Here is a 19,846-nt window from a genome sequence, read left to right as displayed (position 1 = left end):
TTGTATCCTGTCCATTATCCCACCATAACCATCCCAAGCCTGGGTTTGTACCTATTCTGTCTTCTCACAGAATCTGTGTAACCTCCTATAATAACATGTATTCCTTCTCCCCTGGTATGTACATCTAAGACCTTCCTTGTCTAGAGTCTCACCATCAGCTTGCTTATCCTTTTGGTCTACTTGTTTAGCATAATTTCTGACACAGTCTAGTCTATGTACTTAAAATTATTTGTTGCAAGAATGAATGACATTCATTTGAAACAATGCTTTTGAGTTTTAGTTCCTCCTGTTTTTCAGAGTTCGTTATCTAGCCAAGGAAAATATAACCCAGGACCCTGAGACCCACACGGTCTCTTTCCTGCAGCCCAATGGCGCCATCTTTGAACCCTCGCTATCAGTTGGAACTGAGGATGACACGTTCACCATTCTCAACCTGGCTGTAGCAGTGAGTAGACAACAGCAAAATTACTGATTTTGAAATCCTCCAGAACCCAACTGTAAATAATCTCATGATTAAAACTGCAATTAGATATCTTTTTTTTTTTCATTTTTATAAAAATGCTTTCTTATGTTATTATTTTGAATTACGATCATTTGGAAAGATGACAAGATGATAGAATAAACAACTGAAGACTAATTAGAAGACCACTTAGAGTGTATCATTTTAAAAAGGATTTATGGGGCTTCCCTGGTGGCTCAGTGATAAAGAATCCACCTGATAATGCAGGAGACATGAGTTCAATCCCTGGTCCAGGAAGATCCCACATGCCTCAGAGCTGCTAAGCCTGCGCACCGCAACTGTTGAGCACGTGTTCTAGAGCTGGGGAGCCGCAACCACTGAGCCCACATGCCTCAGCTACTAAAGTCTGCACACCCGAGAGCCTATGCTCTGCACCAAGAGAAGCCACCACAATGAGAAGCCCGTGCACCACAACTAGAGACTGGCCCTGCTCAAGGCAACTAGAGAGAAGCGTGCACAGCAACGAAGACTCAGCACAGCCAAAATAAATCACTAATGAAATAAATAAGTAAAATTTGTCAAAAAGTAGGACTTAACTTTGAAACTCCTCTTCCTGTGGCCCACACAACCACAGAGAAATGTAATCATTAAGAGATGAAGAAATAATATACTTTAGTCCTGGCTAGATTTGGCAGTCATTTTAAAGATAGCTGGAAATTGTTTTATTCAGTTTAATTCTTATATTTATATTTATTTGTTAAGAAAGTGATATTGCAGTTGGTGTCTTAAACCATGATTTTTTTTTTTTTGCAGGCTGCACCACAGCTGTATCCAAATACATTTATGCAAGGAATACTCAATTCATTTATCAAAAAGTCCAAATCTTCTATGTTTCAAAACAGAACTTTGAAAGAACTATTGTGGGGCTATACGGATCCATTCTTGAATTTGGTTCCATATCCTATTACTACTACAATTGGTGTGTTTTATCCTGTGAGTAACAATTATAAATGTTGATACTGTTAGACTTTAACTGGATAAATATAATCACATTGGCAATTCATAAGTTTATCATTCAGTGTGTTAAACCCTATTTCAGATCTCAGAATACATACCATAAGTTTTAAAAAATCTCTACCTCACATGGATTTAGCTTTCCTAGTTGGGAAAATTTACTTATCTGAATTTGACAATTAAGTTTAAGATTAAGAAGTGGCCATTTAATCAAGTTTCCACTCCTAGATAAATATGCAATTGTCTAAAATTAGGTTATAAGGTGCTAAGAGTTTGAATACTGTTTTTGGTTTTGGTTTCCTGTCTAAAAAAAAAAAAGTTTAAGCTGTATTTTATTTTTGTTAATTATATTCATCATATCATTCTTTAAAAATTGTTTCAGTGTAAATTTAAAAGTCACCTTAAATTGTACACAAGATTGATACATCAGCATGTTGTATTCTCTCGGATTTAGTTGGTAAGAACTTCTGTGAGTGAGTGCAGTGCTCAGAGCTGATAAGAACTTCTATCTACAAACTCATGAAATGGCAGTTTGGAGATAAAAAGTGAATTTGGTGATGTACTTAGTTATGGCAGAATGTTCTGAATTACAAATAGGACAAGGTGACTATTGCATGGAAAATTTTACTGTGATTCCATTTGGCACTATATGAGATATTAATTATATTTTGCAGTTCATTGTTATTTTACTTTAGATGGTTTTTAGCGTTGCAAGTTCATATATCAATCAAATATGAATACAGAAAGCCTTAAGGGAGATAAATTCAGTTACTATTATTTCACTCACATATTCTTATTTCTTTCCTCGGCTAATTCTGTTGTTAATTTTGTGCACTTCGTCTTAGTAACTACTTAGAGATCATAACATTTGGACAATGTCCAGACATTGGTCATTTTTCTCATAGGTCTTGTTCACTCTCGCCTCACCTCAATATATCAGGAGTAGTGATCAAAATGGCCTTTCTGGATTAAATAAAACAGAGAGCGCTAGAGTTTGATCGCGACAGCTTTGGCATTTGTTACCTTACTTTGTCTCGGCATCTAGCACTTATTTTTAGTCACCTTTTGTATTCTGTCTTTTTAAAATATTAAAGACCAATAATTTTGAAACTATTGCATGTATATTTAAAATCGTATGAAATAATTATGAACAACCACTGAGAAATGTGAGTTAATTACATATTTAATAACTTGGAAAGTATGGTTTGTTGTAGAAGTAATTGTTTCTTGTATCTCTTCAGTACAATAATACTGCGGATGGAATTTACAAAGTTTTCAATGGAAAGGACGACATAAGCAAAGTTGCTATAATTGACACATACAAAGGCAGAAAGTAAGTATCCAGGCAAAGTGTGTGTCACTAGGATACTCTAAGGCAGGCAAGAAATTTATTTACCAGCTGGTAAAGCACAGGCACAACCTGTGGGACAGAGCTCTTTGTATCTCAGCCCTAGAAACTCCCTAGGTCTACCAGGCATTAATCCTTTAGTTGTAATGACTGGTCACACTAGTGCATTTTTGCTGAGTATCAGCCCCACTGGAGGGTTCACCTTTATGAACAAGTTCTCTTACATAAAGAAATCTAAAGGGACTACTTCCATCCCTGCTGCATAACCGGTATTATCTTACACGCAACAATGACATAAATGAAAATGAGGAAAATCAATATATCAACTCATCATCTAGCAAGTCAGAATACAGACATCTTCCTGTTTCTTTTTTAACTGAGCATGTCAAAAAACATCATTCATTCCAGGGAGATGATTAAATGTACCTATAAAGATGAATGTTCAATGAATCCATGTGAACATTTTCATGACTTGTCCCTTAAAAATTTTCCTGAAATAATTTTCTATATTGATAATTCAGCTTTTTAAACCATTGTCAATGCAAAAAATGGAATTATTATTTCCTGTTCCAAAACTGACATAGTAAACCTGAAAATAAAGTGTACACTTCCTATGAAGTAGTAGTAGAATGAGATATGTTCACATACCCATGATTTCCTACTTCTCCCAAGTTCCTGCCTGTTTATGTGCAGTACACCTAATCTGTCATCTAGCTAAAATACAAAGAAGCCCAATAAACATCAATGGGGAAAAGCTTTTCTCCTCAAAGTTGAAATTAGAGTTTTAAGATCAGTAATTCCTGACAAAGAATAAAGTGATCAAAATCAAAAGAGATGAAATATTTTTATGATTAAGTAACCATTACTTCACACTGAGTGTGTCCCTAAAAATTGCCTAAAACAGTTAAATACTCACTCATGTAGACTTTTCATCTACAGAGTTCACAGTCTTTTATCATTTTGAAAATTCTAATGGAGGAAAACAAACACTTCTAAATGTTCATTTTAGGGAAATCACATCTCTGTATATTGAGGAAAGTGAGAATTTCTTGCATTTCAATATTACCAGTTTTTAAGGAGAGTTACTAAATGCTCCAAATTGGAGTAAGAATTTCATTTAAGATTATGATAAGGTTAACTTAACCGACTGAACATGACTGACAGCTTATTCTGTTTAAAAAAGAAGCAATAGCTTGCCTTGACATCTTACTGGATGGTATGTTAGAGTCACAAAACCATTTTTCCATCACCAAAAAGTGGTTGAGCATACAGAGAAACTATAACTACTGTTGTTTTCATTATTTCCATATATAAATATACACACACATGTATATTTTATGTAGATACCAGAATATAAATTAATAAACTTCATCCTGCTTTAATGCCAGCTCATGCAAGAGTTGAGAGGAAAAGTATATATTGATTTTCTACATGTTTCTAAATCTCTATTAATCAAACATCTCTTTCCTTTTCCACATTCTACTCTTTTCTCTCATAATGAGTTTATATCAGTTAACCATTTAGTATCTTCCTCCTCAGCTGGACACTTCAACATAATATGAAATACTCCATTTCTCCCACTGGAGCAACAACAAAAAACTTTCTTGAAGTAGACATCTAAATGTCTGATACGTGTTTTTAAATTTTCTTTTTGCAGAACTTTATCTTTTCCAAGTTGTTCCTAACTACCAAATTTTGGCAGCTTTTATTTTATAATCTAGCTACTTAGTGTTATCAAGCTCTTCCTTTATCTCAACAAGATGCCGGCTTCAAACAATACATAGACCAAATGACTTAGAACATTTCTTAAACTTAGCACCTGTCACATCTAGTCTAATTAATTGTTATTATTTCTGCAGAAATACTGACTCATAATAGACAATGTAATATGAGAAGGTGCTCCTGAAATGAGACTGATCATTTTCTTTTTCTTTTTTTAATTCCTAAGGAATCTCTCCTATTGGTCAAGTTATTGTGACCTGATTAATGGTACAGGTAAGGACATCTGTTTTGTGGTAATATCACAATGAAACCACCTTCTTTCTCCCACAAATCTTCCATCATATCTACAATGTTCTGGGAGTTGAGGATATGCATTTACTTATCTTTGTATCCCTACAACATAATTCAGAGTCTCTATACTTATATATAGGCTTATTTAATATCAGTCTAATGTGATGGGATTTCTGAATATTAACCATTGAAGATAAGCCTTTACTGCATTCCTTGGGAAATGTTTGCTTCGTAAAAGCTTTACTTAAGTGAACTTCCTTCCTGGCCACAGAAGTAAGGGGGTAGAATATTTTAGAGTAGTAGTTACTGTTTGCACGTTTTGGAAATACTATATAAGCTATGACAAACCAAGACAGCATATTCAAAAGCAGAGACATTACTTTGCCGACAAAGGTCCGTCTAGTCAAACCTATGGTTTTTCCATTAGTCATGTATGAGTGTGAGAGTTGGACCATAAAGAAAGCTGAGTGCAGAATTGATACTTTTGAACTGTGGTGTCGGAGTAGACTCTTTTTGAGAGTCCCAAGGACTGCAAGGAGATCAAACCAGTCAATCCTAAAGGAAATCAGTCCTGAATATTCATTGGAAGGACTGATGCTGAAGATGAAACTCCAATACTTTGACCACCTGATGCAAAGAACTGACTCCTTAGAAAAGATTCTGATGATGGGAAAATTTGAAGGCAGGAGGAGAAGCGGACGGCTGAGGATGAGATGGTTGGACGGCATCACCAACTTGATGGACACAAGTTTGAGCAAGCTCTGGGAGTTGGTGATAGACAGGGAAGTCTGGCATGCTGCAGTCCATGGGATCACAAAGAGTCGGACAAAACTGAACTGAATAGTTTAAAACTTAAAGAATTAAAAAATCAAGATAAATACAAAAGTAAAACTTGTGTCCAAGTGCAGGTTTCGATATGAGGCAGAATCAGAGACGTTCAAGGCTGAACACAGATTTTGAATGAGATGATTAAAATGAGAAAGAAAACAGCAACAATAAAACACAGCTGCATCTGTACTAACCATGAGAAATGTATGCAAAAATAACTGTGAATTAGAGCTGGGAAGAAAGAAGGTACTAGGACTTTAGATTCAGAGTGTGATAGATCCAGTTTATTATTCTCCTTAAGGAAAAGCAAAGTACACATATGCCTATTAGTTTAAGTATTAAAATTTTAAAAAGTAATAGGAATAAAATACCATTAGGTATTTAAAATCAAAGGTGATCTTCCAGCTACTAAGAAGCAGAAGCAGAATATTGTGCATGTAAAGTTGATAAGGTAACACTTTAGAAGAATGTAACACAATGAAGAAAAAAATATTATACATAAAGTACATAAAAGAAAATAAGAAGGAAACATAGAGAACGTTCATTTTCACAAAGGTATTGCTGAGTTTCACAGGTTTATTTAATTTTGTTTACACTCTGCTAAAAAAACAAACAAACAAAAAAAACACCAGTAAAACCACCGCTGAATTTGCTTCGCAACACTTTAGAGTCATGGTGATGGGTGAAGAAATCCTTTCCAAGTAGCTCATTTCTGTAAATAGTCAACTGTCCCAATACCACTAACTTTAATTTCATAAGCATACACTTCAGTCCTTAAGAGAAAAATATAGTGTGCTTCTCCTAAATAGTAAACTATTGCTTATGGGCTTAAAATATATTTAAATCTTAGTCTAAAACAAAAAATAGAGCAGTTTTAAAACAGTAATAAGAGGATCCATTAATGACAGTAACATATACATAGAATCAAGCATGAAATTAAAAGTATCTAAGAAGAAAATAACAGTAAAACAAACTAGGAGCAAAGATTGACTGGGTAGACCAGGGACTCTGATGGGAGATTCTTGGTCACAGTACTAGAAAAAGAGACTGCTGCTGCTGCTGCTAAGTCGCTTCAGTTGTGTCTGACTCTGTACGACCCCATAGACAGCAGCCCACCAGGCACCCCCGTCCCTGGGATTCTCCAGGCAAGAACACTGGAGTGGGTTGCCATTTCCTTCTCCAATGCATGAAAGTGAAAAGTGAAAGTGAAGTTGCTCAGGCGTGTCCGGCTCTTAGCGACCCCATGGACTGCAGCCCACCAGGTTTCTCCGTCCATGGGATTTTTCCAGGCAAGAGTACTGGAGTGGGGTGCCATTGCCTTCTCTGAGAAAAAGACTAATGAAATGTAAATGGATCCAAGTTGATTTTTAAATCATGATTTAGAAGTACTTCCTCTATCTTCTTCATTAAGTTTAAAGACATAAAATGAAAATATTTATTTATATTTGAATGTATTTTAAAAAAAGAGAGCCCTGCTAGTATCAGCTATGTTATGGTCATGGCTCTTGGTAGTTACTGGTGTCATTACAACATAATCTTTGATGATATTTCCGATGGTTTTTAAAGATTTTCAATGTACTCTTTTCCATTAATGGCTAAGGTGTTGGGACAGCAGTTGTAGGCAAGGCCCATTCAGGGACCTATTTGGGGAATTTAACCTTCAGTATCCCATTCTCTCAATGTCTCTATCAGGTTCACTGAGATCCTCTGTTATATTTCACCTATCACAAAAATGTAAGTGAAATGTAATAAAATCACAAGGTCAGAGCCATTACCAGAAAAAGAGTATGGTATTCATAACTGAAGGGTAGGTCTTACTGTTTGGAACAAACACATTCAGTGGTGGCTCATGTTTGGTGATATTCATTTGTGGAGCAAACGGAGGAATTATCTAGCTATTTTTTCTTACATCCAGTGTGTACTATGGAGCACAACCGTAGTAGAGATTTACTAAGCTCAAAAAATGCCCTTTTTTGTTTGATGTGTACATTTTCCAACCATTTGTGTGAAATTGTTTAGTGATTTAAAAAATATTGATCAGCCATAAGGGTAGGTGAATGGATCGCTATTAAAAGTACAAACAACATTTACAAAAATGAGTTTTAAAGGAATCTCAAGATTAAAAAATTGCTATTCTACTGATAGATGGAAGATTTAAAAACATAAAATTGCAGTTTTAACAACGTAATTTTGACAACGTAATTTTGACATTTTTAAAAACTTTCATCTGTACTTATGGAATGGGAAAATTTAATATGAAACAGAATACCAATGACTACGTATAGTATACAGTCTTATTAGATATGGTAGCTGCTAGCTACATCGGAGAAGGCAATGGCACCCCACTCCAGTACTCTTGCCTGGAAAATCCCATGGATGGGGGAGCCTGCTGGCTGCAGTCCATGGGGTTGCTAAGAGTCGGAAACAACTGAGCGACTTCACTTTCACTTTTCACTTTCATGCATTGGAGAAGGAAATGGCAACCCACTCCAGTATTCTTGCCTGGAGAATCCCAGGGACGGGGGAGCCTGGTGGGCTGCCGTCTATGGGCTCGCACAGAGTTGGACACGACTGAAGCAACTTAGCAGCAGCAGCAGCAGCAGCTACAGGTCACAATTCAGCAGCACTTGAAACACAGCTAGTACAAACTGAAATACGGTAAGTATAAACACTGGATTTTCAGAAATTTGTTAATTTTTATATGTTAAAATGATGGTATTTTTGATATATGGGGTTAAACAACATATACTTGATACATTTTTTTTTTCGTCTTTAAAATGCAGTTACTGGAGAATTTTAATTTTATATATACAGTTTGCATTATATCTCTCTTAACCATGCTGGAATCAAGATTTCTAGATTTGTCTAAGATGCACTCTTTCCATCTAATCCCTTGCCACTGGTTTGGTTTTTAAACAGATGCAGCCTCATTTCCACCTTTTGTTGAGAAGACAAGGGTATTGCAATTTTTCTCCTCTGATATTTGCAGGTAAGAGAAAGACAATGATGTATTTTTCCAAGTCAGAATTCTTTTTCTAAGTGATAAAACACAGACCAAGAAACTCATGCTTATTAATCATGTTATTTGAGAAAAAGAAAATACTTTTAGGGACTTTTTTCCTGATCTATTAAGAATAAATACAATGTGAAATTCATGATGTATTTATGCCCTGCAGAAGGTAATGGCAAACCACTCCAGTATTCTTGCCTAGAGAATCCCATGGACAGAGGACCATGGTGGGCTACAGCCCATGGGGTTGCAAAGAGTTGGACACAACTGAGCCACCAATACAAACATACACACACACACACACAATATATTTATGAGTCTTTAAAATTTGATGTAGAAGGACGTTGTGTATAATACAAATCAGTTTCTTTTTGTTATTTTTAAGAACTACTTTTTTCATTCTTTTTCTAAATTAGCAGTAAGAGTGATAACAGTCAAATCTAGAAAGGCATGCCCAGTCTTTGTAAAGAAGAGGATACCACAAACACAGAACCATGTCCATGTGCCCCACTGACCATACAGCATCTTTTCAAATTGATGGGGGCCCAGTAGCCATCACGCAAGCGCTGGCGTCTATCCTTGAATGCTCACCTGGTTTCTTAACACTGTTTCGTAAAGCAAGCATAATATCTCTGAATCTTTTTCCTTATCTGTAAAATTGAAGAGAACAGCATTTCTTCAAATAGTCAACTGGGGATTAGAAAATATTTAATCCATAAACGAAACTAACTGTGAGGAATGCCTTAATTGTAAATACTCCACAGTAATTCACAAGCAAAAATATTTCTCAGAAGCGTTTGAAAACAAAGATAAGAATAGCTCATACTCAAGTATTAAGTTCTAGTGTGTCTTAAAATTTTGCAAGTTTTTTTTTTCCTAAAAGGTAAGGATTCTAATAAGATTATATCTAATTTTTCTAATTTAAGGCAGCAATAGTATTAATTTAAATAGAAGATAAAACAAATTTCCACAACGAAGTTTAGATTCCCGGAATGAAGCTCTTTCTTATCTGTATTCAGGTCCATCTATGCTGTGTTTGGAGCTGAAATAAATCTGAAAGGAATCCCTGTGTATAGATTTATTCTTCCATCCTTTGCTTTTGCATCTCCATTTCAAAATCCAGACAACCACTGTTTCTGCACAGAAAAAATCATCTCAAAAAATTGTACCTTATATGGTGTGCTAGACATTGGCAAATGCAAAGAAGGTGAGTACAAGTTCTCAGTGTCACAATCCATGGCATAATTTGCATTATCCTTTAAAATGTAAACTTCACCCAGGATTCCTTTCCACCAGAAATATAAAGTGAGAAAGCAATAAGGGCAGAAAGTAAGAGTGATGGTAGGATATTTTTGTTTTGATGTTTGTCTTGCTTCAGGGTCTCAGTTATTTTCGTGTTCCAAAAGTTAGTTTTTATTAGGTATAATCATGCTTATCGATACTTCCCGTGCTACTTGGAAAATGTCTCTTTAGGTCTTTTGCTCATTTTTAAATGGTTTATTTATGTTTTTTGAGTTGCGTGAATTCTTGTATATTTTGGATGTTAATCACTTATGGGATACGTGTTTTGGAAGTATTTTCTCCTACCCGTTTCATTTCTGACCATTTCTTTTGCTGTGCAGAATGGCTGTGCTCCTTTTAGATGTAGGGTAAAATGAAAATAGTTTGGAGAATACTTTGAGCATCCCAACTTGTCCATCTGACATTTTTCTTATTCTAATCTAGAATCTGTAAATAAAATAAGTATATTTTAGGATGTCTCTGAAACAAAAATTGATTCAAACATGGCATCTGGAGTCTATCTTATTTTGCTTACCTTCTTCATGTTAGAGTGGGTGAGAATAAAGAAAGAAAAGCCTCTTTAAATAAATTCTCAGTCCAAAGACATTTTACAGCCTGAAACATGATGGTATATGGTTGTAACTTTGTGTTCAGTAGCTAAGCTTTACATATTGAAAACACCTAAGGTGAAAATAAACACCTTAAGGGATGAACAACAGACATTAACTAAATAGTCAGTAGGATGATGTAGAAGTTTACATTTTATTTTTGTTCAAAAGTGATCAGATACTATAATTTTCCCTCACTCTCATCCCCTGATTAGATTTCAAAGCCAAATTTGCATTTCTTTTTTTAAATTATAAAGCTTTGTTTTCAAGGAAATCTTTCCTAGGTGGTATATGAAATGAGGAAAATGGTTTATCCCAACTGTCTCTTAAAACTTGCTTTCAGGAAAACCTGTGTACATTTCACTTCCTCATTTTCTACATGGAAGTCCTGAACTTGCAGAACCTATTGAAAGCTTAAGTCCAAATGAAGAAGAACATAGCACGTACTTAGATGTTGAACCTGTAAGCAAATACTTTATTGATCGGATTTATTTTATAAAAATGAAGAAAAAATTAAATTATCTCCTTTCTATCAGTCACATTTAGTCACATTTATTGTACTCCATTCTTAATAAATTACTTATTTTTACTTCAAGGAAAATTACAGTGATTTCTTCCTGTTGTTGCTTATGAAATGTCAAGATAATTTTAGTTTTTCAGTAAAGGTCAGGAATAATGAAAATCATTCTATTTGGATTAAAATGATTTTATATGTTACTCTTTCAAATGTACTTTATTCTTAACTGCAAATATTGCTTATATGAAGGGACCCTGTAGATCATGAGGGATTAAAAATTTTTTATGGGTATACATGCACTTGAGGCAAGATCAAATATATTTCTTACTGTCAAGAAAAATCTATTAAGTCCCTATAGTTTAATAGTTTCAATTTTTCATTTATATTAATATTCCCCTTTTCAACAGCTAAATGAAATGTCAGGACTTTAGTAGTCATATTTTAGTTTAAATGATGACAGAAGTAACATTATAATTATACTGATGATACATGGATTCTGACTGAGTATGTATTTAAATTCCAGGATATATTTTGTCAAATGAGTTTTAGATTTCACTACTGTTGATGTCATTACTAATTCCCCAAAAGCAATTCAAGTAAACATCACAAATCTAACTAAACCTTGACATTAGGTTGGGCAAGGATATATCTGTATACACATATGCATATACTCATAGTAATATTCAATATGTCTGATTAAGTCCAATTAATAAATAACAAATTTCACAGGTTCAAGTAGTACACTTTCACCTTAGGCTCTACATAACAAAAATAAGGTCTGGATATTATAAAAGAATGTTTTTAAAATAAGCTGGTAATTAGTTTGTTCTCTTTTTAGATAACTGGATTTACTTTACGGTTTGCAAAACGGCTGCAGGTCAACATGCTGGTCAAGCCAGCAAAAAAAATTGAGTGAGTTTCTTAAACAAGTTTTATTTCGATTTTTCAAATTTTCTTATAAGATGCGGATATATCTATCAAAGGAGATGGAAATAAAATTTCAACTTCTGTTTGGCTTAATGTCATTAAATAATTATCAAATGCTTATAACTGTCATTTGTAATTTAGAATTACATCTAATGTGTAGTGAAATGGTACTTACCCATATTTTGGAATGAGTATTTCTGGTATTTCTCTCTTTGCTAACTGTCCAAATATTTTTATGACAATAGTTTCAGCATTCATATTTTAGTTTCCTGGGTAGAATTTGTTTAAAGGAAAAATACATACTTAGAAAAAGTCACTCTAATTAAAAAACCTGTATTAGATGGCTTTCCTATGGTTCAGTGCTTAAGAGTCCACCTTGCACTGCAAGGGACGCTGGTTTGATACCTGATACGGGAAGATCCCACAGGCCTCTGGGAAACTAACCCCGTGCACCACAACAACTGAGCCTGTGCTCTGGAGCTGTTGAGTCGTAACTACTGAGCCCATATGCAGAGCTACTGAAGCCTGCGCTCCTGGAGCCTATGCTCCACAACAAGAGAAACCACTCCAACGAGAAGCCCATGCACAGCAACTACAGAGTAGCCCCTGCTGGCCGCAGCTAGAAAAGGCCCACGTATGGCAACGAAGACCCAGTGCAGCCAAAAATAAATAAATATTTTTAAAAATCTGTATTAAAAAGATGTGTATGTAGGAAAGATGTCTGAGAAACAGCAATATTAAAATTTAAATGCTTCATTACAGGGGAAACAAAGCACGTAACTTAACCAGGTTGTAAAAGCAACTAATTTCTGAACATTTATTTTCACTAGTAATTACTAATATCTGTCATATGTGTATAGCATATTAGTATATATTTTCATACTTATTTTCAATGTTTATTACAGAGCATTGAAGAATCTGAAGCACAACTATATTGTCCCTATTCTTTGGCTTAATGAGGTTAGTATTTTTATCTATTAGTCACTAAAAACAGTAAGCTTAATATACAGAAAAAGTTTTTGATGTTTGAAAATTAAATACACACACACACACACACAGTATTTGAACTTGTTTTTCCATTGTATCTATGGGTGAGTTTATATATTATTAATTATATAATTAATTATTTTTTAAAACAAGTCATACAGAAGTATCAGGATTATGTTAGACTTAGTCTAACTTTTATGAAAATAAAAATACTTCATAATACATTTATTAGATAATTTTTCTTGTCATAGTACATGTGTTAGGAAAGAGTCATGAAAATATTAAACTCCAAATAACTCAATATGAGCCTTGTAGTGCTAATAAAACCACCCAAGCTTATAATGGGCAAATTAAGAGTAGATGTAGGCTGTCTATCTAGTGCCTGACAAGATATTTTAAATATAAATCATGGAACCGATAAACCACAGAATTAGGAAATGCATTGCATAAGCCTTTAGAGGATAGAAACAGTTGAGCTTTGCCATTTCCTTCTGTCACTAAGAAGCAACCTCTGGGAAACTGGAGAATATTTCAGTAAGACTGCTATACCGATCAATGAAATCAGTATATTCAATAACACTAGATAACATGTTTAAAGGAAGGAATATTCTCTCTCTCTCTCTCTCTCTAAATATTCTACCTGGGCATTTACTGTGTTCTTTGACATACAAAGAGAATTCCAACAGGCTTGTCTTGCAGATAAAGATGACTGACATTCGTGTGCTGTTTCGATAAAAGTGATACACATAAGTGGAGAGTTTTGAGTATTCTGCTCTCAAACCTACTCAAATAACACTATTTATTAACTTGATTACAGACTGGTACCATTGGTGATGAGAAGGCGGAAATGTTCAGAAATCAAGTGACTGGGAAAATAAACCTCCTGGGCCTGGTAGAAATCGTCTTGCTCAGTGTTGGTGTGGTGATGTTTATTGCTTTCATGATTTCATATTGTGCATGCAGATCAAAGAGAGTAAATTAAGTAAGTATATAACAGAAACCATATATTACTTCAGTAACATTAAATATTACTTGTTTTCATTTTATCAAAACAGTTATAAACTAGGCTGCAAATATTAATGAACATGTCTAGTCAACTATCATTTTTAATATATTCTTGAAACTTTGAGACACTTAATGCAAGTTAAAATGAAGACTGAATGAGTACTTAGGCTTATCAATATTAAACAGATCACTATATTTCATCTTTATTTTGGGAGGAAATGGGCTAAACTGTGAAGGTGTTACCTTTGAAAAGTTAGAATGCTGCACCAAAGCTATACATGTACTCAATTTTTATTTCTTAATTATTTCTAGATAGTTATTTTAAAAATCACAAATAATTTAATATATCTGACTAGGAAACGTTATGTGAAACTGAAAATGGCAGCTATTTGGGAAGACTGAAATTTATAAGGGAAAAGAAAATAAAAAGTAAAATTAGATAAGCTATAAAATAATGAGAATTAAAGAGTCACTAAATGGTAGAGATAAAATCAGATAAAAATATGCTATTTTTAAATGCAAATAGCATATTAATATAAAAACAGAGCTGCTGCATATAGACATGCTGTCCAAAATCATGACATGCACCCTAGATGTTCCATGTGGAAGCCCTGATGAATGATTATAATTCAGGAACTAGAATTAAATGAGTACAAGAAAATAGAATAAAGTTGAACTCACTAAAACCAAATAATTAGAGTTTAAAGGAAAAATCAGATAAATATGGATGGATGAGTTTTAGCAAAACTAAAGAGGGAGTTCAGGCCTCTGTATTTTAAATATTAGTACCCATGTCCCCTTGTACACAGAGGAGTGTATACCAGACCCTATTTTCTCTAAATGGAAGCCTTTCTTTAATAATCATACATGGCATTGGTATGGCCTGAGGGGAGTGGATTCTCTACTAACCCATAGGTTCTATACACCGTTCCTTCCCTGGGATATCAAAGAAAAAAAATGAAGCGAAGTGAAAGTCACTTAGTAGTATCCTACTGCTTTCCACCTCATGAACTATAGCTCGCCAGACTTCTGTGTCTATGGAATTCTCCAGGCCAGAATTCTGGAATGAGTTGCCATTCCCTTCTCCAAAGGACCTTCCTGACCCAGGGATTGAACCCGGGTCTCCTGCATTGCAGGCAGATTCTTTACCGTCTAAGCCACCAGGGAAGCCCAGAAGAAAAACAAGAAAATAAATAAATAAATAAATAAATAAATAAATAAATATATATATATATATAATCTAAATTAAAGCAAGGACTGATGCCGAAGCTCCAGTACTTTGGCCACCTGATGCGAAGAGCCGACTCACTGGAAAAGACTGAGGGAATGAAGAAAAGAGGGTGACAGAGGATGAGATAGCTAGATGGCATCACTGATTCAATGGACATGAGTTTGAGCAAACTCAGGGAGATAGTGAAGCACAGGGTAGCCTGGCATGCTCCAGTTCATGGGGTTGCAAAGAGTTGGACATAATTTATCAAGTGAACAACAACAGCAGCAAATTGCTCTGAAGAAAACCAATCACAATTTTAAAACAAGTCTTCTCATTCCACTTTCAGATTGCTGACAGTAAGCTGCCCTGTATAGAAATTCTGGAGCTGCCACTGACAATTATTGACCTTCATGTGCTCAAATCATGCCATTTTACATGAATTTCACAGCTAATCCCTAATAAAAATTTATGATTTTCCAGTAGCCATGGATCTATCAGCATCCCTTCTGTTTTTTGGAGACATTACAGAAAAGTACATTTTAACAGTATAAAACTATTTTCAAAGTGTGAATCAGTTAAATTGAAGATTTAAAAAACAAACTGGCCTTTTTGGACCAATTTTTGTGTGTGTGTTCGTGAGATTGAAAGCTTAGACTGAGGAAGGCAACTCGATCTTTTGTTCTGATGCTTTCTGCCTATATATATTTCCTTAAGAGGAGACTGAACAATTCTGCCTATGGTCTATTTGGACAGAATGTATTCAAAATGCTAATACATTCATGTTATAATAAAGGAAATATGGCATCACCTTTAAAACCTGTCATCAATCCAGTAACAAGTTATGTTTAAACACAGTAATTCATATGACCATTTATATAATAGACCAAAATATCATCTATTGAAAGCCAAGTTAAAACAAAACTTGTTCTAGTGGGAAGATAAGCTTTTCAAAATGAACTATAGTAGTTGTAAATTTTTTGGTATTATTCTCTATTGAAATTACATAACCTATTTCATCAGTGCTTAATGAGCCCTGAATGTCCAACATCTTGGGTCTCTATGTAGCTTGGGCTTCCCTGGTAGCTCAGCAGGTAAAGAATCCACCTGCAATGCAGGAGACCCTGGTTTGATTCCTGGGTCAGGAAGATCCCCTGGAGGAGGACATGGCAATCCACTTCAGTATTCTTGCCTGGAGAATCCCCATGGATAGAGGAGCCTGGCGGGCTAGAGTCTATGTGGTCACAATGAGTTGGACACAACTGAGCGATTCAGCAGAGCTATGCAGCTGAAAGTAAAAGACTGAAAACTTTCCAGAGTGTCTTTATCAACAAGTATATTGGTTTGGCTTAAACTTCTGTTACAAGGAAAGTAACTGCTCTTTATACAACAGTATGTCTTTTTTTCTTTACAAATAGAGAAGAAAAATTTTCTAGGTTGATTACTTGATTTACTAGATTTAGAAGAATCACAGATATAGATTTCCTTAAACAGGCCTCATGTTGAATATTGTAATTAATTATGCCTTTGGGAATATTTATAAACAACTGAAAAATAAGGAGACGCTGTGCAGAGGGAATAAAGTAAAGATGGGAGAGTGAAGGTGTGGATTTATTCAATGGATCACGAAGAGAATAAGCCAATAGTCTTTTCAAAAGAAGCAGTACATACACCACTAAACAGAGGATGGTCTGAAGGGACAGCAAGGAGTGGAAATGCTCACGCAGAGCAGATTTAATGAGTGACCCTCCTCATCTGACTGCGTGCAGCTCTTGAGAGCTGGGAAGGAGTCTTCCATGAACCCTGGAATGGGAAAATAACTGCCTTATCCGTGAAGCACATCAGAGAAGTTTTCTCTACAGCTGGATAAATTGGGCTGATTTCTAGAAAATACAACATCTTTAATATATAGAATTTGAGTCTTAACTATTTTCCCATGAATTTCTGATATGTACCTTATCTTTCTTCTTTCCAGGGAGTAAAAGAGTCTCTACATTTATGAACCAGCTATGTCAGGACCTTTCTTAATATCACCTTACAAAAGTCAAGATTTTCATGCTTTATTTTTGCAAAACACACCTTATCTTACAGTTCAAGAACTGGTGACACTCCCTCCCACCTGCCCCCATAAGCAGCAGCACATTTCAAAAGGATTATTAAGACATCATTAAATTCCACACTTCGAACGAAAAACCAGCACTTTTAAAAATTCAACATGTTCACAATGGAATGGACTTCAGTTTCTACAGATGTGGCTTGAGCGTGATCCACTTATTTTTACTTGGTACTGATTCACTGATTTATTCCCAATGCTAAATTCAGCAGAGAGATGGTCATTCTACACAAATCCTGGACCCTGAACACTAGCCTTCCTCATCAAAAGGAAAACATCACTACCCTCATCAGTGTCCCTGCAAAACACAGACCCAGTACTGTCAGTACATTGCCTCTGAAGAGCAAATATTTTGAAAGATATTTGAAAATGTAAACTAAATGACTAGCCTATGAACCATTTATTATACATTTCTCAAGTTTTTTTTTCCTCTACGGAATCCTTTGTACAGCATCAGCAAGGCATTATAACCATGGTATTTATAACAATATATGCTTATATTTTTGTCAATGGTTATGCATTTGGACATGCTTGAGAACTTTGCTATCTTCCACGTTCTACAGCTCTTCTGGAAATCTGAGCAAATTTTCATCTTTCTACTCAGTTGCATACAACTTACACTTGGCACCTTCAGAATGCTGTGCTAGTACTAAGAGATGTAAATGATAATACAGAAATTATGTGGAAGATTACTAGCTGTAGAATGTGTATTCATAGTCATTTGTTGTAAAATTTCTTGCTTTCATTGTCACCTCAGAAAGACTGGTTTTGAACATTAAAAGATGTTCCTTAAAATCTTGTACTTTGTCTAGTTCCTGTTGTGTCACAAAATATTTACTCTAGTTTTCTAATTGTTCTATCTGAATTTTTGTTTCTGTATGAATCTAATATTTCCTTTTGAAATATTATTTCTAAATTCAATCTTTACAACTTTTTCCTTAACTAATTTTTGAGCCAGTTGGGGGATAAGGAAATAAAAAGATAGTTGGTCATGCTTTAAAGGTGCAGAACTTAAATTCTAGATTATGAAAGACCTTTCCTTTTTACCAGAAGATGTATTGCTAGGTAGTCCTGCTTTCTTAAGCACAAGTTCACTTACGGCAGAGACCACGAGTCCTCCTAAAAAGGCTCCCCACAGAAGGGGACGATGGACCACATTCTGCCTTGTGTTTTATAGGATAAATTATTGGTAACTGCTTTGTTTAGATACTAAAATCAGGAATAATCTTGTCATGTCAGTTGCCAGGGTAAATAAATACCCAAAACTGCAAACCGAGATAACACCAGTTTGGAAGGATCTTTGGAAAAATCTTGAAGATATTCAAAACATACTGATGTAATATCCTTTCATGTCCTGGGAATAGAAAAAGTATCCTCCTAAAATATGAGGATGTGTTAGAGAAATTAAAATGAACAAAGTGTAGTTCAGGCTTCAGGAGCAGGAGAGCAGGTTTCTGACCTGCCTGGACACTGCCTGAATTCTGTGCCTGCCTGTGAGCCCCACCAGTCAGACAGTATTTTATATGGGAAAGAGAGTAGATCTTGGAATCTACTAAACCCCTGAAGGGCTTACGAGCCCCCAAGGGGTTCTAAGAAATGTTGATGAGTCACGAGGTGAAACAAACAGCACTGTAAAAGTTAAAAACCAAAACTGCAATTTGGCTATCAGTTTGCATGTGGCTGGCCTGGGATTATAAATGGGAGATCCCAAAACTTCAATCTGAAGTCTTACCCATGGGGTGGATGTACTTCCCAGGACCCTTTCCCTGTTGGGGCTCCAGATTAAGGAGGGACTTCTCAGTGCTGCTCAAGTCTGGATATAGATAGGCCCAATCTGGTGGTGTATAAGCTGTGACTTCTTCATCGCTTGTATTTCTTTTTTTAAAATGACTGTATATTGAAATTAACTCAAAAAAAATTGAAATTGTTTATTTGTGAGTAAGGAGTGGTTTCTTTTGTTAACGAATTCATCAAACCTAAAGGAAAGTAAAACTTTTGGCAAAACAACATGTGAGATCCTAGCCATCTGTCTTCATATACTGAGTCTACTTTCACTACATTAGGATACCTGTGGACATGCTGATTTAGGAAGAATACAAAGGATACTTCTTTAAGTCTTAAACTAAATAGGGTTGAATGATGTAAAGCAGAAATAGTTCAGAAGAATTGAATAAAAAATTACATACCCACCTAAGGGTAGATAGAACTGTATAAACAATCAATGACACAGATTTTAAATCTTCATATTTAAAAATATGAAATTGTTAAAAATTAAAAAAAATAAGAAATGCACCTCATATTATTTGTGTGCTAAGTCGCTTCAGTCATTTCTGACTCTGCAACCCTATGGACTGTAGCTCGCCAGGCTCCTCTGTCCATGGGATTCTCCAGGCAAGAATACTTGCAGTGGGTTGCCATGCCCTTCTCCAGAGGGTCTTCCTGACCCAGGGATGGAACTTGCCCCTCTTATGTCTTCTGCATTGGTAGGCGGGGAGAAAGGTTCTGACTTATGAGCTCATAGTACT

At 35.2% G+C, this 19,846-nt stretch overlaps 1 protein-coding gene across 26 annotated transcripts in view; it reads left to right on the top strand.

Annotated features, from left to right (window-relative positions):
- CD36 (CD36 molecule (CD36 blood group)) overlaps window positions 1-19,328 on the top strand; it is a 93,770-nt gene extending 74,442 nt beyond the window's left edge. For 17 of the 26 annotated variants that reach the window (XM_059885384.1, XM_059885382.1, XM_005205326.5 and 14 more), the window contains 11 exons: window positions 298-445; window positions 1,274-1,453; window positions 2,716-2,807; window positions 4,771-4,817; window positions 8,583-8,652; window positions 9,693-9,880; window positions 10,906-11,024; window positions 11,918-11,991; window positions 12,912-12,966; window positions 13,811-13,975; window positions 17,184-18,121. In XM_059885384.1, coding sequence (XP_059741367.1) covers window positions 298-445; window positions 1,274-1,453; window positions 2,716-2,807; window positions 4,771-4,817; window positions 8,583-8,652; window positions 9,693-9,880; window positions 10,906-11,024; window positions 11,918-11,991; window positions 12,912-12,966; window positions 13,811-13,975 — 1,138 coding nt within the window. In that variant the 3' untranslated portion in view covers window positions 17,184-18,121. Of the gene's footprint in view, window positions 1-297; window positions 446-1,273; window positions 1,454-2,715; window positions 2,808-4,770; window positions 4,818-8,582; window positions 8,653-9,692; window positions 9,881-10,905; window positions 11,025-11,917; window positions 11,992-12,911; window positions 12,967-13,810; window positions 13,976-15,557 lie in introns of all 26 variants that reach the window. The other 9 variants (XM_024990418.2, XM_024990431.2, XM_024990427.2 and 6 more) reach the window with 2 other exon arrangements.
- The last annotated feature ends 518 nt before the right edge of the window (window positions 19,329-19,846 follow it).

This window comes from Bos taurus, chromosome 4, assembly GCF_002263795.3.
Source record: "Bos taurus isolate L1 Dominette 01449 registration number 42190680 breed Hereford chromosome 4, ARS-UCD2.0, whole genome shotgun sequence".
NCBI classification, from domain to species: domain Eukaryota; kingdom Metazoa; phylum Chordata; class Mammalia; order Artiodactyla; family Bovidae; genus Bos; species Bos taurus.
The sequence above is the reverse complement of the archived record's forward strand: the minus strand, read 5'-3'. Positions and strand labels throughout refer to the sequence as shown.